At 41.0% G+C, this 26,824-nt stretch overlaps 1 protein-coding gene across 2 annotated transcripts in view; it reads right to left on the bottom strand.

Annotated features, from left to right (window-relative positions):
* Positions 1-26,283, bottom strand: part of GABRB3 (gamma-aminobutyric acid type A receptor subunit beta3) — a 228,811-nt gene extending 202,528 nt beyond the window's left edge. Inside the window, exons 1-3 of one of the 2 annotated variants that reach the window (XM_047769463.1) lie at positions 26,164-26,283; positions 25,213-25,304; positions 24,921-24,988 (exon numbers count right to left, since the gene is read on the bottom strand). In XM_047769463.1, the coding sequence (XP_047625419.1) occupies positions 24,921-24,988; positions 25,213-25,304; positions 26,164-26,243 (240 nt within the window). In that variant the 5' untranslated portion in view covers positions 26,244-26,283. Of the gene's footprint in view, positions 1-24,920; positions 24,989-25,212; positions 25,305-25,432; positions 25,608-26,163 lie in introns of those variants that run through there. The other variant, XM_047769462.1, reaches the window with a different exon arrangement.
* Between the last annotated feature and the right edge of the window lie 541 nt (positions 26,284-26,824).

Below are 26,824 nucleotides of genomic sequence, written 5' to 3'. Positions count from 1 at the left end.
CGAATCTGACTAGGAACCATGAGGTTGCGGGTTCGGTCCCTGCCCTTGCTCAGTGGGTTAACGATCCGGCGTTGCCGTGAGCTGTGGTGTAGGTTGCAGACACGGCTCGGATCCCGCGTTGCTGTGGCTCTGGTGTAGGCCGGTGGCTACAGTTCCAATTCGACCCCTAGCCTGGGAACCTCCATATGCCGCGGGAGCGGCCCAAGAAATAGCTAAAAAGACAAAAAAAACAAAAACAAAAACAAAAAAACCCTACACATCAATTTGATAAAACTAAAAACAACTCCTACTCTGGTGAGTCTTCCAAATTATCAGTCGATTTTTCCATTTATTTAGGTCTTTTAATTCTTTCATCAGTATTTTGTCATTTCCAGCACACGAGTTCTTTGTTTTATTAAGTTTATACCTAAGTATTTCATTTTCTTAGAGTGATTTTGGGTATTATTATGTTTTTATTTTAATCTCAATTCCCCTATGTTTGCAGTTACTACATTGATATGTGGCTGACTTTTGCATTGATTTCATAGCCTACATCTTGCTGCATTCACATACTAGTTTTAGGACTTCCTATGTAGATTTCTTGGGATTCTCTACATAAAGGTGTCATCTGGTAAGAGAGACATTTTTATTTCTTCTTTTTCCATCTGAATGCCTTTTCTTTACCTTTCTTGCTTTACTGATGTGGCTAGAATAAAAAAAGTGAGAGTGGACATCTTTGCCTCATTCCTGATTTCAGGGAGGAAGGAGTCAGTCTTTCACCATGAAGCATGATGACAACTGCAGGTTTTTGGCAGATTCTCTGTATAGGTTAAGGAAATGACCTATTCTTAGTTTGCCGAAAATTTGTATCATGAATGAGTATTGCATTTTCCAAATACTTTTTCTGTCTCTATTGATACAATATGAGCTTTTTTCTTATTTAGCCTACTGAAGTGGTAGATACTGCTGACTTGTGATTACTTAAAATTATATACTTAAAATAAATGTCACTTGGTCATGGTGTAGAATTCCTTTTACACACTGCTGGGTGTAAATTTTTTGTTCAGGATTTTTGTGTCAATTTTCCTGAGCAATTTTGTTCTTTAGTCTCCCCATGTGTGCTGTCCTTCTCTGATTTGGTACCAGGACAATAATGGCTTTATAAAATGAGTCAGGACCTGTTCCCTCCTCTTCTGTTTTCTAGAGGAGACTATGTACTGCTCGTATCTAATTCTTATTTAAATGTACTATAGAATTCTCCAGTGAAATTACTTGGGCCCAGAGAGTTCTTGTTTGGGAAGCTCTAATTACAAATTCAATTTCTTTAGACACTAATGGAATATTCAGATTATCTAATTCATTTGGGGTATATTTTAGTAACATGATTTTGAAGAAATTGTTTTTTTTCCCAAGGTTGTTGAATTTATATGTGTAAAATTGTTTGTACTATTCCTTTATTTTTCCTTTAAATGAGTGCAAGATATATAATGATAATTCCCATTTCATTCCTTACATTGGAGATTTGTGTTTTTGTGTTATTCTTACCCAAGATTTAGCAATGTGATTTTTTTGAAAAATCCAACTTTTTGTTTGATCAATTTTTCTCTACTGTTTTTGTTTTCAGTTTCATTTACTGCTGCTCTTATCATTATAACATCCTCACATCTGCTTGGTTTGGGTTTATTTTGATCTACCTTTTCTTTTTTAAGGACCTAGATTTGCGAACTCTTCTCCTTTTTTTTTCTTTTTATGTCCTCACCTGCAGCATATAGAAGTTTCCTGGCTAGTCAAATCAGAGCTGCAGCTGCCAGCCTACACCACAGCCACAGGAACACCAGATTCAAGCCACCTCTGTGACCTATATCACAGCTTACGGTAACACTGGATCCTTAACCCACTGAGTGAAGCCATGGATCAAACCCGCATTCCCATCGATAATAGTTGGGTTCTTAACCCACTGAGCCATGATGGGAACTCCATCTCCGTTCTTTAATGTAAGCATTTAGGGCTATAAATTTCTGTCTCAGCACTGTTCTGTGTCCCACAAATTCTGATATGCTACATTTTTACTTTCATTCAGTGTTAGGTATCTTTTTATTTCCTGAGACATCCTCCTAGAGTCACAGATCACTTAAAAGTTTATTGTTTAACTTCCAAGTATTTGGAGATGTGCCTGTTGTTTTTCTGCTCTGATTTCTAGTTTGATTCCACTAGAGTTAGAAAACATAACACCATATGATATGAATTCTTTTAAATATGTTGAAGTTTGTCTTATGACTCAGCACATGATTTATGCTGGGGAATGCTCTGTGGGCACTTGAAAAGAATGTCTATTCTGCTGTTGTTGGGTAAAGTGTTCCTTCAGTGTCAATCAGCTCCTGCTGATTGAGGTGATATTCAGTCTTTCTACATCCTAGCACATCCACCTGTTTTACTGAGTAGCAGGTGGACAATCAGCTCCCTGTCTGACTCTGCTAAAACCATGGGGAGAGAAGGTCTGAAGTTTTTGACTGCTGTTTGGCTGAAATAGGGTAAATATGATCAAAAAATTTCTGGTTTTGGAGTTCCCGTCGTGGCTCAGTGGTTAATGAACCCAACTAGCACCCATGAGGATGCGGGTTCAATCCCTGTTCTCGCTCAGTGAGTTAAGGATCCGGCGCTGCCATGAGCTGTGGTGTAGGTCACAGACGTGGCTCAGATCCCACATTGCTGTTGCTGTGGCTGTGGTGTAGGCCAGCGGCTATAGCTCCAATTGAACCCCTAGCCTGGGAACCTGCACATGCCATGGGTGCAGCCTTAAAAAGACAAAAATAGTTTTTGCTAGGTCATCCTTTTCCTGATCATTTGGCTAAGGAGCTTTTTTGGAGTTTCTTTCCTCCACGTTTTGTTGGCAGTTCTAGGCAGTAGGCTTTCCAGTACACTCTTCAGAATACTGAAAGGTGAAAAAAAAAACCTGGGGAACTCAACACCAAGTCACTGCCCATGTCCTGAGGTCTACAGGCAATCGAATTTCTTCTTTCAACATTCAGAACCTCCCTGTGTTTGCTTTTTTGTATTATGATGAAGGTTTTTTAGTTATAAGTGGGAAGACTAGGGAGATTGAGGATTATCCATCTTGGCTGGAACTAGAAATCTGTTTAGAGGTTTTTTAAAAAGTTTCATTTAATTCTTCCCCCTTCTGTCTTCATGCCTTTAGTTGCACAATGATTATTAGCACCTCCACCAGAAAGAAGGCATGGAGCTAGAATTCAACATCAGTCCATTTGCTACTCATTAGCAACTCTGGAAGAGGTCCAGTGAAAGAAGTTGAAACTACTTTAAAATGAGGTTTCCAATAATCTATGGATGTTGATTTTCCACTCAACCCAAGCCCTCAATTAGCAGTCGTACAACACTAAGGCTTCAACCCTATTCACTGCCTAGATACTGCCCTTCAAATGCTTTCTAGATGAAACTGCTTGGAAAACCATAAGGTATTTTCTACCCAGACTGGGAAACTACAAATAGGAATGGACAAAAAAGGAACGACAACTTATTTTCTTACGAAAAATACAAATTATGCCTTTACAAATTGCTTTGCTTTGTACTAAGAGAAGGGACCTGCTGGCCTGGTACCTATCTTTGCAGCATGCCCAACTAATAAGAGGCAGGCTGAGTACATAGAGACAAGTGAATTCAAGATTAAGTAAAACATGGGATTTACATCAAATTTAAATAAGCTATTATTGATTATGCAAAGTTACCATAAGGAGCTGTTTTAGAATAAAATGCCTCTATTAAGTTGAAGAAATATTCCAATTTCTACCAATTTCCACAAAATGGTAGAAAACTGCCAGAGTGACAACCTAAGAAAGCCTGTGAGGTAGGCTAGGAAGATGAAGAGGTAGAAAGTAATGTTGTTTAGATTGGATGAATAAGAAAAGTTTTTTTTTTTTTTTTTTTGCTAAAACATACTGAAGCTTAGAAATGTTATGACTTTTCTTTTTTTTTTCTTTTTTTAGTGCCACACCCACGGCATATGGCAATTCCCAGGCTAGGAGTCCAATGGGAGCTATAGCCGCCAGCCTACGCCACAGCCACAGCAATGCAGGACAAAAGCTGTGTCTGCAACCTACACTGCAGCTCACAGCAATGCCAGATCTTTAACCCACTGAGCAAGGCCAGGGATCAAAGCCACAACTTCATGGTTCTTTAGTTGCTTTTGTTTCTGCTGCACCACGACAGGAACTCCATGACTTTTATTGTGATAGATGAATTTTTTTACTTAAGTCCTACATATAACAATAGTACATTTGGCTCTTTTCCCCACTAGAGTTATGCACTATAAAAACCCAATTAGCACCTGGGAATAGTGAAATCGAGTTTTTCAAAATTGTTCTAGATTATGGAAGATCTGTGAACTACTAATGTTGAAATTTACATAATGCATTTTTGTAAGCGTTCTCCAATTTGAGCATTTCTATTTTTCATTTTAGCAAATTTGAAAAAAAAAGTGTTCAATGATAAAGCTATCTAGAATTCATGGACTTCCTTTCTTGCCTTAACAAACCACAGTTTACAACTCATGTTAATCAAATATTTAAAATATCATAATAACCTTTTAAATATCAACTGACAACAATGGCAAGAATGTGGAAGTTCAAACTAGAAATGCACCGGAATGTGTCCAGAACAAGTGTAGATGGAAAGGTGCATTGTTCCGAAGCCTATGGTTTCCAACTCCTGGAATAGGGCCCAACAGTAATAACAGAGCAGTGATCAGATTCCCTTCAGTGTAAATGAGCTCTCTACATATAGAAGATCATGAGATAAAGGATCTGAAAACTAACCACCTCCCCACCTCCTTCCCCGTCCTAATTTGTATGGAATCTGTTTTCAACTCCTCATTTTCATCATACCCCAATATTCTCAAAGCTCCTTGGAAAAAAAAAACAAAAAACAAAAAACGTTGGCAGATCTAATTCATTATTGCTTTTCTTGGGTGTCCATGTTGCTGTTGACTCCACATCCAGTAAATTAAACCTGGTCAGAGCACTAATCTCACCACCACTCCTTTAGGTTTCAGACTGTCAAGTTGGTTCCTTTTTTAGCTAATTTCAGATTTTTTTTTCAGGAATAAAAGCTATGCCCTTGCATTACACTCAGCAAACCTCATCTCCATCCCTGATTTACTGATGGGCTGTGTAACCAACCTGGGTACTCAGCAAGGAGAGAGAGTACACATTAAAATGGACATTTAGCTGAGATGGCACCCCTGCTCCTCCCAAGAACTATAATTTTTATACAAAAAAAAAATCATGCTTTGAAATAGTTTTAAAAATTCAACAACACAGTGTTACTTAACTAGCAGATAAAGAGCCTGTGTCTAACACCCACTCTTTCTTTCCATCTCTGATTTCTGAATCTCCTTTTTAACCACATATTACCCAGGATAAAAATGATGACTAGAAGGGAAAAGAGTCCATGGACATTAGACTCTCCTGATTTCACAATTATATGTATTCATTGTGTGCTCTCTTTAATGAGAATTTTTAATAGTTCCATGTGTGCATTTATTTATTTATTTATTTATTTATTTATTTTTAGGGCATGTGAAAGTTCCCAGGCTAGGGGTCAAGTCAGAGCTGCAGCTGCCACAACCACAGCAATGTCAGGTTCAAGCCGCATCTGTGACGTACATAGCTCATGGCAATGCTGGATCCTTAACCCACTGATTGAGGCCAGGGATCAAATCCACATCCTCATGGATACTTCAGTTCTTAACCCACTGAGCCACAAGGGGAACTTCCATGTTTGCATTCTTTATGGTGATGGTTTCATAGGGCCTTTTCTGCCTCTGGCCATCTCCACCATCAAAACAGAAGCACTATCAGTACCCACTGTTAAAACATCTACTTATGGCTGATAGTAAGTATGGAATATACGGAAGTAGAGGGATATATCATATGACAAAGGGAGGAAATCTACCAGTGAAGCAATTTGAGACCAACATAAAAGCAGTAGAAAAATAAATATGTTAACACTGTGCTGAGGATTAGCATAAACTGAAGTTGGGTAAACACAAGGTCAGTAAGGCTTGTCAAGGTGGAAGTTTTGCCACTAACCCAGCTCTTAGATTCTGTGAGGTCTCAGTGTCCAGTCCATACTCAACTTCTTTTCTTCCTGCACTTTCTCAAGAAAAGCCTTAAATCTTGCCCCTTTTATGGACCAAATGGAGAAGCCCCTGATATGTGCTGAGAACCTCAAAACTTTCTGCTGCACTCTCTTCCCTCAGGGCTAAGGGGATATCCACTGACACAGCCCATAGGCACTTCCCTCCCACTGGTGTCCCCCACCACCACCCTGACAAGATCCTGGAGCTGGTTCTTAATCTGAGCATCCCCTGTCACTTTCTCCAATCACCCCAATCTATCACATTCAGCAGCCACTCTGGAACCATCAGGAGCGCCCATCCTCAAAAGGACAGGAAGAACAGAGTGGTCACTCTGCAAAAGTGGAACCAGAACAGAGGAGAATCACAGATTTAAGACCCATCAATGATCCCTGCATTTGAGGGCTCCAAACTAGGGTCATGGGACAAAAGCAGTCTTCAGTACATTATCCAAATTACTGGGCAAGACTTGATGAATAATTAGACTCTAGAGAGAGAGAGAGAGAGTAAAGAGATGAAAGGTATCTTCAGGATTGAGTGACAAGGTGGAAAAATCACAATTCAGGAGGCCTGGCCCACCATGATTTGTTACGCAGGAGGGTGGCCCCTGGTCACAATATTTAATGAGCAAGGGGTCTACAGGTTGATACTCCTCCCAGAAAGAGTGTCCAGAAATATATGGCCGAGGAAAATGGCTGGAGAAGAGAATTAACATCTAGGGCTGCACAGCCAAGGGAAGGGCTCAGAGCATCTCTTTTATATACAGATACTTAATTTATCCCGCAGGAAGACTACAGGAAAGAGTAATGCAGAGGAAGATATGTTCCAAAAGAGAGAGTGAATGTGGGCACAGGAAAAGCCAAAACAGAGCACAGACAGCAAGAACAATTTCTGAAAGGAGGAAAGACATTGGTCCCTGAGAAACACATAGGGGCAGGGGTCCCTGTATCCTGCCAAACAGGGCAAAGTAAGCCCACATTGTAATCTTCCAGGGAAACTAATTTTTTTATTTTATTTTTTGCTATTTTTTCATTTTATGGCTACACCTGTAGCATATGGAAGTTCCCCAGCTAGGGGCTGAAATGCAGCTGCAATTGAAGCCCATGCCACAGCCACAGAGATGCCAGATCCCAGCCACATGTACACCCTACACCACAGCTTGCAGCAACAACGAATCCTTAACCCACTGAGCGAGGTCAGTGATCAAACCTCCATCCTAACAGAGACAACCCTGGGTCCTTAACCTGCTGAGCCACAACAGCAACTCTGAGGGAAATGAAATCTAAGTTCGGGAAAGATGGGAAGTGTGGATGGAGGCCTTAAGAAGACAGAATGTTCTGCATGATGAAGACAATAAAGATTAAATAAAATTATTTACTAGGGGGCTTGTTGTGGTTGGAGACCATTTCTCCTAGTGCCATAGGCTCATGGACTTTAACCAACATCATTTTGAAGGCTGGGCAAGAGAAACACAGTCACGATGTTTAAGGGCTAGAGAAGCTTGAAAGAGATTTCTCTGGCATCTAGGATGAAAGGCAGTATCAGTGTTTAAGGGAGAATGAAATTAAAACTGCTGACAGGGCAGGAGAATGGAAAAGAGAGACAAGCGGACCAGTGAGAAAAGAGTCTTCTCCAAACCAGACGGCTCCTCCGGTCAAATGTGTGACTTTACGTAAAAAAAAAAAAAAAAAAAAAAAAATTTAAAAATTAAAAAAAAAGATTAAAAGAAAATAAAGCTCAGGGGAAGGTGAAAATTTTGATCAAATATGGGTTTGTTCCATAATGGCTTCACTGAGATGCCATGCCTTGGCATGATGGCAAGACTCAAAATCAGGGTAATGAGAAAAAAATGATTACTCACTTATTTCATCATCAATGCGGAAAAATCCAAATTCATTTAAATATCCCTATCCAATTAAATATTAATGCTCATTAGCAGACCAGACTTTGGAACACATTAAATAATATCTGATATTTTCCTCATTAACTCTACAGAAAAAAGTTCCTAAAAATGTTACTCATGTAGGCAAAATAAGTTCATACTTAAACAATTCTTCAGATTAATCAGATGTGCTCTTCATGTCTCTCATGGGACTCTTTATAAAGAACAAGACAGCTACACATGAGCCATCACCCCCCCGCCCCTGCCCATACCAGGCCAGTCATGCCCATGCCAGGATGGCCATGCCTACACTAGGGCAGCCAGACCCACAACCCCTTCAGCTTCCCCACACTTAGCTAGCAGACCCCATGCACTCGAACAGGGAGGTTCTGCTTGGTTATTGGGATTAAATATGAGGCTACCCTGAATTTTAAATGTCTTGTAAGAATCTGATAATGTGGGCCTCCAGATAAAAATGCTCCAGTGTGACCTCAAAGCCCCTAGTAATAAATTTTTTTTCAACTTCTTAGTCCTGATTTCTGAGAAAATTCTAGTATTCTAGTGTAAAAGTTATCTGGGGAATTAGAATTCATTCAGATCCATTCAAAAGAGTGACTTGAACTTGTGCTGTTCCTTACATGTATTTTGGAATACCAAATATAAAATTAAGATAAAGGCAATTTTAATTTAAAACCAAATTACTTGTATATTTTTTTGTTAGATGAGAGTGTGTTGGAGTAATGATAAAGTTTAAGACCAGTTTCGGAGTTTAACTCAATTTTAGTTTTAAATTCTAAGGTTTTGTGGGCTATGGTTCTCTTTCCTTTCACCAAAAGATACTTATTCTAGAATATTAGCTATAAAACATTTTTTAAGCAAATCACTGGGAATCCAAATCAACAGATCTTTTCTTGAAAGTGACTTTAAAATATTCATACTATTTGATTCAGCAATCCTTAATGAAATATTACTCAAGGAAATAATACATGATTTATATGTGAAGATATTCATTTAAATACTATTTAGTCTAGCAAATCAGAGCAAATACCCTAAACATCCAATAGGAAAATATTAAGTAAAATATATTTCCCAGCCATGCAAGGAAACACCATACAGTTCTTAAAATAACTGTAAAATATTCAACAGCACGGAAGTGTTTATAACATAAAATATGAAAAAGTATGATAATAACTTATGTATACAGTGTGTAAAAAATAGTACTTACATATCGTAGGTACATTTAAAAAAAGAAACACAGCCAGATATATTTTTCTACACATTTTAAATTTTCTTAATGGCAATTTTTTTTTTTAATTTTGGAAAACAACAGACACTATTTTGCGAAACTGGTAAAGATGCAGTTAGAACCTAAGTTCCTGGAGTTCCCATCGTGGCTCAGCAGTTAGCAAAACTGACTAGTACCCATGAGGACGCGGGTTCCAACCCTGGCTTGGCTCAGTAGGTTAAGGATCCAGGATTTCCGTGAGCTGTGGTGTAGGTTGCAGACATGGCTTGCATCCCACGTTGCTATGGCTGTGGTGCAGGCCAACGGCTACAGTTCTGATTGGACCCCTAGCCTGGGAACCTCTGTATGCTGAAGCCATGGCCCTAAAAAAAGACAAAAAGACCAAAAAAAATTTTTTTTAATTTAAAAAAAAGGAACCTAAGTTCCAAGTCATCTTGTTGTCTCCTGCCTTCCTTCTCTCTGCTTGCCTCTCTCCTGCCATATCTGAAACGAACCTGCATTAAAGCATCCCAGGCAGGCCTCTAGCCCTGAAAACACCTGGGCTTTCGGCACAGGTTCTCTGCAGGTGTAAACCCCCTCAATGACTTTGTATCTGAGGTGACTGCCACCAGGAGGGTGACGGGCTCCATTTCAGGGACTTGGACATCCCCAGTGGTTCCACTTTTATGAAAGGAAAATGTAAGATGAGCAGAATAAACATTTAGCTATTCTTTTGCACAGTACCAACTGGCATGTATCTACTTTTTCATTAAACATAGCAAAAGGTCCAAGTACCTCAAGCATTTAAAGAATCAAAGACTGTTACTTTTGACACTTTTACCATTTTTTGCTATTTCAATCACACCTTCAGTCTTTTCCATACTGTCGTCCCAACTGCTTTTCAGAACGTTCTCAGCTCTGCCCTTTCCTCATCCTTGCATTCATGGCCACTATCCCCATCCCCACCCCCCATCCCCTGCCCATGTCTGCACAAGTTGATGATTATTCGCTCTCTGCATATCTGCTGACTGGCTCACTCCCAGGCTCCAAACAGGCAGCCTCGCATCCTGAGTTTCTGCAGGAACTTCATGTGGCACTGAGTGCCCGCCAGAGCTTCAAGTCTGAAGTGACAGAGGCAAAGTGTGAAGAGGTGTGCTAAATTGGAAAAAGATGGAAAATCCCAAACTACTGTCATTTAGATCTATGATCCTGAGCATTTCTTTGGCTCATGAAAGCAGTTATACACTATTTAAGTCACCTCTGAAATTTAAACTATCTAGAATGTGCTCATAAGCATAGAACAGGTGAACCAAAAAGTCAAGCCATGAAAGATAATACAAGAGTAATTATTAAATCACATTCATTATTTTGAGAATCAAAACAGGGAAAGTTCAGGAGTTCGTTCTGTGGTGCAATAGGTTAAGAATCTAACTTCAGATGCTCGGTCGCTGTGGAGGTGTGGGTTCAATCCCTGGCTCGGTGCAGTGAGTTAATGGATCTAGCATAGGTTGCAGCTGCAGCTCAGATTCAATCCCTAGCCTGTGAACGTCCATGTGCTGTGGATGCAGCCATAAAATTTAAAAAAAAGGGGGGGGGGAGTTCATTGCTTTGCCCCTCTCCAACTAGTTCCAGAGATGACTTACAAATGCAAGGTGCTTTGATATGTCTGGAATTTTAAAAATCTATGTCTTCAGCTTATTTTGGACTAATGCATTTGAATAAGTGTAAATTAGATATAGCACTTTATTCTGAAGCATCAAAAATTGTGTTCATACTCACGAAATCAGCCCCTTACACTCCCCTGTTCTACCATGGCTACAGGCTTGCCTATCAGTGTGATGGAATTCTACCATGTTTTCTTTTTCTTTTTCTTTTATTTTGTCTTTTTAGGGCTGCACCCATAGAATATGGAGGTTCCCAGGCTAGGGGTCAAATCAGAGCCACAGCCACAGCCATAGCAATGCCAGACCCAAGCCACATCTGCAACCTACACCACAGATCATGACAATGCCAGATCCTTAACCCACTGAGTGAAGCCAGGGATCAAATCTGTGTCCTCATGGATACTAGTCAGATTCATTTCCACTGAGCCATGGTGAGAACTCCTACCACGTTTTCTTTTCTCTTTCAGGGTTTTATTGATTGCTGTTTTCACAACTTCTATTATAATGTAAGTAGTCACAGAAAAAAATCTCCACAGAAGTGTGATCTAGAAACACACACTTATCTGACATAGAAATCAGTTCAGTAATATGTGAGACTGATGTGTGAGTCCTTCCTCTGGTTAACTGACAGTTTCTATTAATATTACAGCATGAGAAAATTCCAATTTTCTGTTTGCACATTATTGCATAATCAAGTATAGACTTGGGTGAAGGTTGGCATATCAGGAAATTGGATCTCAATTAATAGATGCTTGCTTTCCTGTCAGCCTTTGTTTAACAAACTTCATCCCACTTTCCTCCAAAGTATGTTGGAAAAGAAAAGAGGATTCTCCTTAATGGTTTTAGAAACTGAAATATATGCTCAAAGGAGAGACATTACTGAGCCACACTGAGGCTTGGGATTATCTAAATTTTTTATTCAAATCCCCAGAAAGATAAATGCAGAGAAAAACTGTCAGGTAAACCGCCCCCCTTTCTTATCCCATAAGGGGAGATACCATTCAGGTGGGCAGCTGAGAGACAGACAAGGATATCTATCTGCCTTAATGGACTTTTTCTCCTTACTCTCAGGAAACCAGATGATGCCCAGGACCTCCACCACCCAGTGATCCTCAGGGCTGGAGCTGCCCAAGGTGCAATAAATCAGTTAAACTTAGAACAAGGTCTCCCCTCTTTAACATCTGAACTCTGCTAGTTCAGACTAGCTGCCACACCCCTCTTGCTCTGGATGAAAAGAGCCGGGGGTGGGGGGGACCTTTGAGGAACATCTACATGTGGCTACCACCATAGACATATTACTTCAAGGGGCTAAATTAGGAATCACTTATTTACCATCTCTAGACTGTGCTACAATTTCCCCTAGCCAGATAACTATAATCTATTATTAGCAGGAATTCAGTAACTATGAAATAAACACTTTAAAAATTATGAATTTTGGAAGGGGTATCATGGATTACATCCACGTTAGAGTCACACTATATATTTTGACCTACACCACCCTAAATAGGTAGCTTCCTATATAATACATATATCCTATATATATATAAGCATATATATATAAAGAATAATTTACACATCTGCATTTTTCCTCTGACAGAATAAAATTCAACAATTTTATGTATCTCACTTTGCAATCTCTAGTTCAGGCAAGCCCAAGTCTTTATCCCTATATCCACACAGGTTAGACTTGCTCGGATTTTATGTATAATGATTTTAATTGAGATAAGGAATCAAAAAAGAGGTAGAACATGATAAAACTTTAGTTTTTGTAAAGATGCCACAATGTGGCCTAAGCTTACAATCATCCTCACCAAATACTGGCTAATCATCCCAAAGTGACCGAGAGCACAATACAGATGACTGACTCAGCCCACGCCTGCTTCCTTTCCGACTAGATTATGAACTCAAGTAGTATTAAAATTATGTTGCTGAATACCACAGAAGACTCAAAACTGCTTCATGAATTAAGCTTATGTAGAATTTTTTTTTTTTTTTAAATGACTGTGGTCAATTTGGTACCCCGTAGCATTAACTGACATTTCCAGATTGAGTTATTTTTCTTCGGAGATCATGGGAAAGGCCATGCTTTGAATTCAACAGAACCATTTTAACAGTCCACTACAGTTTTCACTCATAAATGGTTAACTCTAAATTCTTACCAAAGAAAGTGAACAGTACCAGGTCTGAAACCCAAAAATTTAGGTGTGTGGGTATAAACTGTAAATCCCACTGTTCATGTGCAACACTTCCCACACTCACTGTGCACAGCACAGGCAGCTTGGGAAAATGGGCCTGAGTTTCACACTGGCCACGCTTGGACTATAAGGCTGTAAGCTGCCAAATGACCACCACTTGGATAACTAGTTAAACCACATGCGGCATCAAATGACAAGAAGCAGTGGTCTGTGTAAGGCAAACAGAAGGTCCCTTACGTTTCGAACTGCTCACAGACTCTAAGAAACCACAGAAATCAGATTAGAAGGCAATTTAGAGAATCTTTCTTAAGGTACTTGTAAAAAGATGATCAGATTGAGGACCACAGATTGAATGACTTGCCAAAGTTAACACACTCCCTTTTGCAATCTGAGAATTCTGACAACCAACTCTTTTCACAGTCGAGGGCAATCTTGCCAGTTAGACCTCCTATGGTTTCTAGAGGTAAAATAACCTAGGATACTGACGAAATTACCTTGATAATTAAAATTTCAAACCATTCACAATAATAAAGTAAAATTTCAAACTTAGAGAGTAGCTTTTCAATTAGAAAGATAAGCTTTTAGGCAGTATGATATAATGACAAATAAAGCATGGCATAGGAGAAAAGGATCTATAGATACATAATTTTAGCGAAACAAGAACACTTTTTTTTAAAACCATCTTTCTATGCTTCTAAGTGCAGAATCAAACAAACAAGCAAACAAATAAAATCTATTACTCTTATAGTCAATTAACAGTTTTGAATCTCTACATTTCTGGATCAACTTTGGTTTACTCACCCATTATCACCAGCCAAGCCCAGGTTCCCAGGGGGACCTCCACTGCGCTACCTGAGCAATACTGCCCTCTTACACTATTCCTGTGATTCTGGAACAGTCCAGAAAATGCATGTGCCCTCAGGGCTACTGTCACTGCCTATTCATGAACATATATAGACTCCTCATAGAACTATAGAGAATTAGTCACACAGGAAATTTTACAGATGACTTACTCAAGGGGATGTTAAATGTTTATCAACAGAACCTTTCAACCAAAGAGAATCCCCCTTTTTATTTATTTATTTATTTATTTACTTATTTTTGCCTTGCCCTTGGCATTTGGAAGTCCCTGGGGCAGGGATCTAATCCACGCCACAGCGGTGACCCAAGCTGCTGCAGTGACAACACTGGATCCTGAACCTGCTGCATCACAAGAGAACTCCAAAAATCTTCTTTTTAAAGAGAATTTTACTTTTACATATAAATATAATGCAAGTTGCACAATACATAGTATACCACACAATTTCATTATACATAATATATATTACAGGTTGTAATAAATATCTGTTTATGCAATGTAATTTATTCAAGGATAGAGGTCAACCCTCCCAAGTGGGATACACTGTCTGTTCTACCTGCCACAGACCCAAGAAGGAACCTCCAGCCTTCCAAGAAACCACCAGCCAAGCTCAACAGCCTCAAGGAGTAATATTTTGTTCTCAAAATTAACCCACTGTTGTTGGCCCAAGAGCCTTTTCTGCATTCTCTCTTGCTCAATACAACTATCTCTGCTTCTGTATCACTTACTCTTCTAACACTTATAAGAAAACAGGGAGGTTTAAAACACACGGATCTTCCTTCAATGTGACGGAAAGTATTATTATAAAAGAAATCTTTGTGCTGTTTAATCGACCAAATTATAATCAGAAAATATTACCCATTCTGATATGCACTGCTAGTTTTGGGTTTTTGGGGGGGGTCAAAATGGTGTCTTCTGTGCTTTGGTGCATGGTCACCAAAAGTGGCATTATTAATACAGTCATTTTCTCAGTTATCATCCTGGAAATATGAAAAATCATCCTGTCCCTATCAAAGATCCTTCTAATTTAATGGGTAAGGCCCACGTTTCCTAAACTGTGTCTAGAGAAAACTTCATGAAGAAGTGTTAATAAGGTCCACCATCTTCTCACCAAAAAAAATCCCCAAACATATATTTTAAGTATTGAATTCTTCATCCCTCTCATAAGATTTACCCAAAAAAACATTAGCATATTAAAGGGCTTGACAATTCCTGCAGGAAAGAAACCTATTTTACATCTTTAACAGAAATTCCAATATTATCTAGGCAGAAACATCCTGATTATGGAGCACATGTACATTCTACAGAACAGTGTTCTCTTAAGCAATCATAATTTTAGCCTAGACCACAAGAAATTACAGTCTCACAAGGAATTTGGGTGCCCAGGCCTCAAACAAAGGAAAAATTCAAAAATGAAAACTCATTCAATGTCACAATCAAATACTCCCTCACACCAATCAACGAATTATCAGCAGAATGTTTAATAGCACAAAAAGGACTACAGCACAATCAATCCTGGTCCTCATACACTCAAACAGTTATTCCCAACTTTTTTCTAGTATGTACACTGCTTTGGGAAAGCAAAACAGAGACTACACCAATTAAGGCAGGAGATAGATGGGTCCCAGGCTGAGCACTTGGAATCTGCCCCCTATGGACAGATGCTTCAAGAGAAAGACTAAGGCAAGAGCAAGGAGGAGCTGCATCCTGCTTGGATACAAAATAGAAACCACATGTTTCTCACTCGAGGTCAAGGAGACCTCCGGAACTACATACTCACAGAAAGGTTCCTCAGGGCTCAGAAAAGGGAGGGGCACCAGAAGGTAGTACATCCTGTTAACTTCCCAGAAACCCTGGCTGTAGCATCCATTATGGCTAAAAGATGTACAGACACAGAGAAGGACCCTGAGTCAGGCCCAATGTGGACTCAAGACCAGATGATGCAAGATGATTGGCCAGAGGAAGCCCGGAAGGACTGCCCCTATACAAGAGATTTAAACCACCTCCAAAGGGCATGTTGCTCTCTTCCTCTCTTGCTCTTTCTCTCCGTCTCTCTGTCTCTCTCTCTCTCTCCCTTCCAGGAGAGAGGAACCTGCCTGTGCTTTCTCCACACCTATCTTCTCTCTCCTCTCTTAATAAACACTTTATTTGCCTCACTACTCTCAGTCTTCTGCAGCCAAATTCTTCCTCCAAAGGGACAAGTACAAGTACTGGGGACCTACATCAAAAAATTAGGGTTCAGCATTCTTGCCCCACAGCTGCCCAAGAACACAGTGATGAAAAATTCTGCTTGGAGGGTACTTACTTGTATCAATCCCTGCAATAACTCTAACAGCACACAAGGCTGCTTGGTCTATACCTTTCAAACCATGGTCTAGACAATAGGAATGACACTGTTTTCCAAAATTCAGATGTCTTTTCCATGGTAAGTTCGCGGAACCCTCATGTGTTAAAGCTATGGTTACTTTTACATGCTCCACAAATAGCCAAATAAAGGAATCTCTCTAATAAAACAAACAGAAGGTAAAGCTTTACCACAAGGGTCATGGAGTACACAAATGCAATGAACAAGTATTTACTAAACATATCCTACAGGTCGGGCATTATGCTTGGTGTCTGATCTAGTCTTGATTTTTTAGTCATCCTCTTTTGAAAGAAAAATCACTGATATTACAATGAATTCTCCAAATTATCATTTCTTTTAAAATTAATTTTTTGGTTTGCATGGATTCATACACACACACACACACACACACACACACACACAAACATGAAATGACAGGTGACCCAGAAAACTTGCTCCTTCTCCTCATTGAAGTTATCAATTGTAAAATCTTATTCAACAATTAAATTTTAAAAGAACAGTGATGTGATGTTGAGTTAAGTAACAAATGTTTTATATATATGTATCAAACACAATAAGAGTTACATAGCTTTTTGCTATCTTTTAAAGTAAATTCATAATAAAACAAATGCATTTCCTGTCATGAATCACAGCATGTATATTTATTAAATATTTTATAAGATAGGAGCACTTTCCTTGCAGAACTGAGGTAAAATAGTATGATGTAATCAACTGATTACATATCATCTCTCATATTGAATGGAAAAGCATAAATTTGAGCTTTTAAAAAGCCATGACACCCTCATATCTTAATCTAATTCCTATTTATCTAATACGTCAGTTTCATGCATGCTAAGGTTTCTGTTAATTATATTAACACTTCTCTGTGATGCTTAAGTTCAATGGGGAAATGCCAAAAAGGGATACATGAGTTAGTGCCTACAAATGGCTTCTATTTCTTACTGCAGTCTCCTGGTAACCAAGGATAAGGGAATCTACATCTCCCACCACAGATATCGGAGGCTAGCTGTCTCGAATCGACAGGACTGAGCAAACTGTCAAGAAATGGAACCTATTCCAGTCCTAGTCCTCCAAGATTTGCAGCTAGAAAATTTTCATAAATGGCCCAGAAGTCAATTGTGTTGGAAAGTCAGCAAACCCATGAAAACCACTGCAGCTCCACTGCACTGCCAAGTGGCCATCGGAAAGGGAAGACAGAGCTGTATAAGAAACAGCACCAAAACTTCCCTATTATACAGAAAAGCTCAAACCACGGATACACCCAATTACACACAAATGTGGAGTGTACAAAAGCACCAGTGACCGGTATTTGAAATACCCACACTACCCCTTCCACAGGTTGTACATCGCCTGCCATAATTCCCTCCTTTACGCATCAAAATCAGTGTAAAAGTTCTCCAGGGAAGGGAGTAACCACTAAAGAATACTTGACAGCTGATGGTATCATATTGTGTACAACTATATAAATTCTGATCCAATTAAGTCCCTTAAAGTAAAAAGTGTATATATTACATTTAGCCTGTAAAAGGTTCTTCTTGGTCATGAGCCCAAATTCTGGGTTGTAAAAATATTTCATTGTAAATAAATAAATATTTCTCCTTATTCATACTCATATATTTCTTCATTCATTTTTCTTTCAACCAATATTGAATGCTGTCTATAGGTAGGCATTATAGGTATCTATAGGATTGGTTGAAGGAAAATATACAAATGAAGAACGACACACACCACGTGTCAGGCACCATGCAAGGGCTGGTCTGGGACACAGATCTGATTCGTGGAGCTTACAGTCTAAGGGGGAGAAAAATAGAAAGACTCTAATCAAACAAGCACACCAGAATCATATTTTACACTTTGATAGTGTGATAAGGATAGACTAAGAGTTCATGGAAAAGGAAAATGGGAAAATCCACTTTCCCATTTTTTCCAGAAAGCAATGAAGGTCATGGAAAAAGGTAAAATCTCAGGAGGCCCTAACAGAGGATCTTTTTACTGCTCTGTTGCATAATGAGGTAGAAACAACAAAGAAATAGGACCAAGTCTTAGCTTTGCCTTTGTAGTAAGTCAGTGCTATTCCTGAGGTTATTTTCTCACCCAAATAATGGAGATGAGATTAACACCTACCTATACATATAATATCTACTTCCCCAAGGGGATCATCAGGTTTGATGATCAAATATGACAAAATAACTGAAGTACATCATAAACTACAAAATGACATAAAGCTGTTGTTTGCTATCATCTCCCTAAATTAAACCTCAACATGTATTACAAAAAAAAAAAAAATTTAACGATTCCAAATGGTCAGCAAGCTTCACTTATTTATACCAAATGTTTAGTAGGCTTCAAAACACAGTATGCATGATATGACATAGAACCCATGGGAGAAAGAAAGGTTCTGCTATCAATGGGAGAAAAGAAGAGCTCTTTATAGATATCAGATTATACAGCATCAAATGTTGAATTCATGTTGCTTTACTAGTAAAATTCATAAAGTTCTTAATATGTAAATGATTTGTGCCCTAAATTCAAACCAAATACCTACTTCTACATGCAATGCAGCATATGATCACTGAGCCTGGCACAAGTTCCAGGCAGAGGTTGTTCACCACAGGACAATGAGTAAGATCCATCTTTTAAGAGATGTAGCAACACAGTTTAACACTCTCCCTAAGGGGAAGACAAAAAGCATTCTCTTTGCACTCTCGGTACCACCCCTTATAATATTAAACACAAACCTCCCTCCATGAAGAGCATATTATGTAAGGGATTATTCTCATCCATCTATGAAGTCTATTATATGCTTTCTTATCAGTTTCCCAGGATTGATGTCTGATCATAACTTAGGCATGAAACATACTGCCAGGGGAAAGTAATGTCCTCAATAAACAGTCTTACCTCCTAAATGCAGCAATCAGAAACCAACTGCCAACATGCTCCCTGGACCTGACCCCTGGAGTGCCTTCCACGTAAGCAGTTTTCCAAACCCAACTGGGTCAGAGAGACACTTTTTCCGTTCTGCTGAGTCATCCCCCAGCTTACTTGGTAATAAGAGCATTAGCACATTTCCAACCTTTAAAACGCTAGGAACAATTCCTATGCAAACTCTGAGTGCAGACAGAGCCTCTCCAGAAGAAATCAGTAAAGGACAGCTTTCTAACATATGTTTATGTGGCTGTGATGGTGGGGGTGTCTTTAACTCAGTTTTCTATGTGGAACTAAGCCCTTTGTGCTGTCACTTTAGTAATTCTGTGGGGAATGCCACAGGCACCTGGGAAGCCTGAAACTGAATTACTGAGTGTCAAGTGACTTGCCTAGGGCTAGATGTTCCCAGAAACCTGGAAACCGAACCTGAAACTCCCAATCCCATTAGACTCTTTGTAGCACACGACCTGGAATTCAGCTCCTCCGCCTGAGAAGTTGGCCAGGTGCTGGACACTGGGTACTCCTTCAGCATTCACTAAGGGCAGAGAAACTCCAGAATCTGCAGTGCTGGAGGGGAGCTGATTAAGGGAAGTTGTATCAAAGATGCCTAAAAGCTGAATTCTCCAGTTGAGCTCAGCTCACTCTAGCCAAGATAACCCTCTCCTCTTTCCTGCTCTTCTAAGAGGGGAAACACAAAATGAGTGCAAATGCTTATGTGTTCCTATGACTGCATCCATCAGTGATGCCGTGTCAAAGCTGCTTGTTGAGATGTACCATACTTCTTTTATACCGAGACATTGGAAAACAAATTGATTTTATAAAAAGAAAATACAGCAAATGAGAAAGGGATACAATACAGCAAACATAAGGGACAAATCCACCTCTCATAATAACTAAAGACACACACCATATGTTACATAAAAGGTACTCACAATCTAAAAAAAAAGGAAAAAAAGAAAAGAAAAGACAATAAATGGAATTCTCTTGTGATGCAGTTAGACTAAGGATCCAGCTTTGTCACTGCAGCAGCTCAGGTCGTTGCTGTGGCAGGGGTTTGATCCCTGGCTGAGGAACTTCCACATGCCATGGGCAGGGCAAAAGAAAGACAATAGTTTATGATTTATATGCATGAAATCAGGACGAATAATACTCTAGTTGCTGTTTCATTAGGATAAGCTATTTTTAATAGACTAATAAAGGATAGAATAATAACAAAGTTCAAGTTAAATCATAGGAAATTAGTATTTATGTTACTAGAGTTTGAGTCTAGTTTTATATCCCCAATACTTCAGAATTAATTAAGTAAAAATTAAGTATGTGTAGTTTCTGAATTAACAAATCAAACAATGGCTTATTCTAATAACTCAAAAAAAGAATTCGTGACTACTTTAAAATATTGTTTCTATTTTTTAATTAATTGATTTTTAAAGAAAATACTTCATTCTCTCTCAGTAAAAACTATGTCTGAATTAAAATTTTCCAATTGTTTAATATTTTTAGCATTCCCTTATGTTTCCTAAATTTTCAGTAATTTTTGTCCACTTACCCATTCCTCCATATATCTATTCAGCATATGTTTATTATACACTTGGGCCAATGCTAAGCACCAGAATCACAACACATGCATTTAAGTTTTCAGTAGACAGTGTTCTACCATGTGTACAATCTCACTTAAAGTAATATGTAAACTAAATCTCAATAATTAAAGTTATTAATTAACAACATGCACAGTTTTTAAAGATTGTCTAAAAAGTTTAAGAGTTAAGAGAAAAGGGAAGTTATGTAAAAGAAAATGTTTTTTTGTTTGACTGCTATCAAATCAGCTAATTAAAAAAATAAGAAGTGCATGGAAAGAAAAATTGGAAGATTAGTAAAACATGGAAATGTAGAATATCTCCATTATCAGTGAAGCATGTTATGGCACAATAATGTTAAATATTAAAATACTAAAATTCATTCTTAGACTGTTAATAAACACCAAAATGCATTATGACATATATATGTGTATGCATAACATATCTATTTACATAGTTTTTGGAAGTCAGAGGCATTCATTGGAGGTACCAACTATAGGCAATACTAGTAGATAAAGACTGTGCCGTACAATCATTTAAAGAGAAAAGTAACAATATTTTTTACATTCACCCCAAAATGCTAACAAGCACACCTCTGTCCCACTTTGAGATATATATTTTACACATCCTTATTTCAAATATTAGTGAGTTTTTATTTATTTCACTAAATACATGTTTTCAAAAATATAGTTGAGAAGAAAACTTCAAAGAACAGCCTTCCATGATCATTCATCCTTAATCTTCCGGTAAATTTTGCTCTTCTACCTTATCATCCTCACTCCTGAACCTTAACGAACATTTTGGCCAAAACAGTCAGCTTAAACCGCATCTTAAACCATGTCCACCACCTGCTTGAAAACATTTGCAGACCCCTTAACTTTTATTTTTTTATTTTTGCTTTTTAGGGCCGCACCCTCGGCATATGGAGATTTCCAGGCTAGGGGTCCAATCAGAGCTACAGCCGCCGGCTAGTGTGCCACAGGCACAGCAACGCAGGGTCCAAGCCACGTCTGTGACCTACACCACACCTCATAGCAACGCCAGATCCTTAACCCACTGAGCAAAGCCAGAAATCAAACCCATAACCTCATGGTTCCTAGTCCGATTCATTTCCACTGCGCCACGATAGGAACTCTCAGACGCCTTAATTTTTAAAAATTAGCATCTGAAATCCTTGGCAAGGCAGAGAAGGGCCTAGGTGAACTGGAGTTTGTCCTGCTTTCATCATAATCTCCTATCCTGCTTATCTGTCCATCCATAGCTTTGCCAATTTCTTGCCTGACCCAGAGCATCCTTCTCTTCCTATGTCTGTCACAATTCTATTCCCCCTATTCGCTCACCCAACTTAAATATCACCTAATAATTATTATAAGTTGATTTACAATGTTCTGTCAAATTCTGCTGTAAAACATCATTCTTAATATCTTCAAGGAGGCTTTCCATGTCAGAACTAAGCTCAGTCTCTCCTTCCCCCCCCCCCATTCTTTCATCCTTTCTTCTTTTCCTCCCTCTATCCCTCTCCCTCCCCACTTTGGCAGTAGGCCTAGACCCTTTCCTTTGTTCCTCTAATGGGGCTTACCAATTTTTGTTACAACTATTTGACATATAGTTGATAAGTCTCCTCTGCTAGCCACAACATCCTAAGAGCAATATTATTTCTTCTTTAGTTTCATAACCTAAGAACACTTAGCTCTATGCAATTAGTAAGGTGATGAAGGAAGCTCATAAATATAATTTATTGTTTTCAAGCAACATGATTTGAGGGATGGGTTTAATCTTATGCTCACATACTCTCAGTTCCTTCCCTATAAAATGTTACCTCCAAAATGATACTTCACCATTTCTATGATTCTATATTTCAAATTCCTTTAATAAAAAATAGGTCAAATACCATTTCTATGATCTTGATCATGAGTTAAGGGAAATCAGATTTTTCTAGGGGCTGATTTTACCAATCCACCTGTGGAAGATATTTCAGATGCCAGTCAGTCCATCTATCCAATGGCCTTCAATCTCCAATCCAATCAATCCTCAAGTTTTGAAAGCCACAAAAATTACCATCATGAGAATTCAAAAAAAAAATGCACACAACTATACTATAGCTACATTATGCATAATTATAGGCTTTGCGATATGTAATTAAATATTACTCAATATAATGGCTTGTATCTTCAATTTGACTTTTTATTATTGGGTCCAGAGACAACTAGGACACCTCAATTCATAGTGCAAGAATTAGGCAAGTATTGATGAAGTTTTTAAAATACTAAGTATCAATATGATGCATGAATGACTGGATAACTAAGTTTAAAAATTCAAAGAAAATACACAATGGTCTGCAATAAGACATTCTCCTCATTCCCCTGGTAGTATGGAGTCCTTAAAGCACCATATCAGTATATTTTCTCCTTCATTTTTGACATAAAAGTTCACTAAAGAGTTGATTAGCTTCTGTACAAAACTATCTTCTCTAAAGAATGTAAAGTTTCCAATTAAGAAAATCACATATTACAGAGTAGATCTTGAATATATTAACTTGTCTCCCTTTTAACAGAAACTTTTACAAAATTACAAAAAGTAAAATATACATGATATTTTCGATATATCCTTCTACATTTCTTGCTAACACATTATTATAATGCTTTGAATATAAATGTCCTGAGTGATACACATTGAAAGAAGGATACTTTTTTAAAAAATCACATTTTATAATTTTAAAATCTTTAGATTGAGTGAAAAATGTATAAAAATAGTTCTGTGTAGTCAAAAATACAGTATATTTAAAATAATAGTTTTAGTTTATTTGTAAACATCCATATTTCTATGTTATTGCAATGTTTTTCAAAATAATGTCCACAAAATGCCTGCTTCAAAATAATCTGAAGCACTAGTTTTAAATGCAGAGACCTCAAGCTTCCATTCCATACAAAATCAGAGCCTGAGAGTGTGCATTTAAAACAAGTTTTCCCACGTGACTCTGAGGTCCACCAGACTTGAGAAATCTATTGAGTCTATCCTATGCCAGTGCTATATTTTTAAAAAGAAAAGTTGCCAAATGATTTTGTTCAAAAAAAACACATATATTTTCTCTCTCTCTCTCTCTCTCTCTTCCCCCCTCCTGCCCTCCCTCTCTCTTTCTTTCTATATATATATACACACACATATTTATAGTTTCCAAAAGCCCATGCTTACAATTTCTAAAGTGTCACTCAACAGAAAAATACACCTGTTTCCGAAGCCCATGATATTTCAGCTCAATTAACAAACAAAAGGGGTCCTTTTCCTCCTTATTCCCTGTCGTCCTAAAGGATCCTGAGCAAAAGCCCGTAGCACTCACTTCGCACCTCGGGACACGGACCTCTGCTTCCCACAGGTCAGAACACTGAATCCCATCAGCATGAACACAGCCCTCAGTGACAATGGACACTCGTTTCTCAGGGCACAGAGAGCCCGCTGGTTGCACAAGCCCTTCAGTTCTCAGAGCCTCCCGGGCCGTCAGCACCTCAGACAGAGACTGCAGGAGTGGGTTCCGGGTTTCACTGTCCTAAGCCTACCCTAGGAAAAGCCGCTGACACCAAGGAAACTGACCCAAGACACACAGAACACACAGACCGGCGCCCATCGTTCTCTCCAGTGGCCAGCACCTCTTTCCAAAAGACATCAAAAGAACCCTGAAGTACCTCTTACCTAGAATACGATCCACCCCCACAGCTCTCCTCTCCTCCCCCGCTTCCCGGCGCCTGTTGCTAGGGAGCGAGATGGCACTGGGGCAGCCTCAGGACCAGGGTAGCGACCTCGGGAGGAGCAGGGAGCACTCAGGCAGCAGTGGAAGCCCAGCTTCAGGTGAGACCATGACCCCTTCCTACTACAGGAAAGGTGCACCCTTCGCGCCGCTCTGACGCCTACGACGCCCTCTGCGCGCTCAGGCTGGCGGAGGGGGCCGAGCGACTAGAAGGCCGGCACCCGGGAGCGCCGCTCCCTCTGCGGGCCCAGAAAGCTCGGCCCGTCAGAGAAGGCCTCTGACCCGATACTGTGTACGCCTGTGGGCCCAGACAGCGGGGCAGGGGCTCGGGGACAGCCCTGCGGAGGGCAGGCACTCACCATGTTGACTTCGGAAACCATGTCTATGCTGGCGATGTCGATGTTCATCCCCACGCAGACCGGGGGACCTGCGGGAAGCGCACGACACGGTGATCAGCCAGGCTCCGGCACCGGCTGCGGGCGGCTCTGAGGAGGGGGGGTGGGCTATCGGAGGAGGGGGCGCAGGCGAAGTGTCCCCTTCCCCACTCCGCCGCAGTTCGGCGGAAGCGACCCCCGCCCCCCTCCTCCACCCAGGCCGCCAGCGCGGTGGGTCGCGCGCGCTTCCCGCAGCGGCCGCGCACACCCCACTTACCCCCGAAGTCGGGTCTTAGGCGAATGTCGTAGCCTTTCAACAGCTTGTCCACCGTCTCCTTCACAAAGGACATGTTCCCAGGATCGTTCACGCTGCGGGAGGGGCGAGGGGCACAGAAAGCCGGGTCAGGCGGTAGCTTGCCAGCCAGCGCCCGGCGCGCACACCCGCGCGCCCTGCCCGCCGCCCGGCCCGTTTCCCGTCAACCCAACCGCGACCCTACCTCTGGGCACAGCACACCACTGCCACCAGCACTGGGGCCGAGAAGATGCCAAAAAGCCTTCCTCCCGCAAAGCCCCACATCCCTCCGCCGCGCCCCGGCACGGGGGAGGGGGCGCCCCGCCGCCGTCGCGACCCGCAGCCGGGGCTGCTCCTGCTGCTGCCGCCGCCGCCGCCGCGCTGGCCCCGAGCGGAGGAGGGCGCAGGGGGAGGGGGAGGGGGAAGGAGGAGCGGGAGCTGGGAGAGGAGGAGCAGCGGGCGCGGGAGCGCTGGGAGGGGGAGGAGACGCCGAGCCCAAGGCCGAGCCCGCCGCGCCGCGCACCCGGCCCTCCCCCGCACTGGCCGCGGCCGGTGGCCCTGGCCCTCCGCGCTCTCGCCCGCCTAGGCTTCTATGGAGCGGGACCCTGAGCCTGGCCCGGGACTGCAGGCAGGAGCCGGGGCGGTGCGGCGCGGCGTAGGGCCGGGGGTCGGCCGCGAAGCCAGCTCCCTGCGGCCAGGATTCCTGCGACCCGGGAAGGAGCGGGGTTGTCAGCGACGGCGACACAGGCAGCGACTGAGAAGGAAACGCTGTCCGCTTCCCCCTACCCGCTCCGCAGCCCGACTCCTTCCCTACGACCCCCGCCCAGCGGCAGCGCAGGCCGAGTCCATGGGTGCAGCTGAGCGCCTCGGCCCGCCGGACTGCGCGCTGCAACGCCGGGAGGGAGCTGCGGGGCCCGGGGGAAGCCCCTACCTCACCTGCGGGGCTCTATGACTCGCGTCCCCAGGGTCCAGGAGAGCCAGATGGGCAGCAGGAGAGCGGGGAGCCCGGAGCACATGGCGCTGTTCCTCCGACCTAACCTGGGTGGGATCCGCTCTCCCCCACCGTCACGCAACATTCTAACAGCGAAGCGGGGATCCCCGCCCCTGCCCCCACCCACGGGCTTTCCCGCCTGACCCATCATCCAGCCCCTTGCATGGCGGCTCGATTAATAATTTATGCAATGTAAAACCATTTCTAAAATTGAATCCTTAAACTATTTCTTCACCCTCACCCCCCGAACATTTCATTTGAGCATTAGGCCCTCCCTACTCACATAAATACATTCATAATAAGTGTTTAATAGAGGTCTGAATATGCACACTTTATTAGCTGTAAACCGGTGTTCACATTAGATGCGGAGACCCAGACTGTCGTCATCCCAGAGATGGGCCTTTTCTCCCGCAGCCTGGAGCTGTCCGTGGTTCTTAATGTAAGATAAGGAACCTGGATTTCTCTGTGACCAGCTCCCATCCTTTGGTTCTCATTTTAGGCCTCTAACTTCTTGGCCAAGAAACAGTCCACTCTGCCTTGGGTCTCACCACTATGTACTTCAGGAATGACTGCTCACTCGTGGCCATAGGTTGTATATTTTTCTTT

Source organism: Phacochoerus africanus, chromosome 2, assembly GCF_016906955.1.
Source record: "Phacochoerus africanus isolate WHEZ1 chromosome 2, ROS_Pafr_v1, whole genome shotgun sequence".
NCBI classification, from domain to species: Eukaryota; Metazoa; Chordata; class Mammalia; order Artiodactyla; family Suidae; genus Phacochoerus; species Phacochoerus africanus.
The sequence above is the reverse complement of the archived record's forward strand: the minus strand, read 5'-3'. Positions and strand labels throughout refer to the sequence as shown.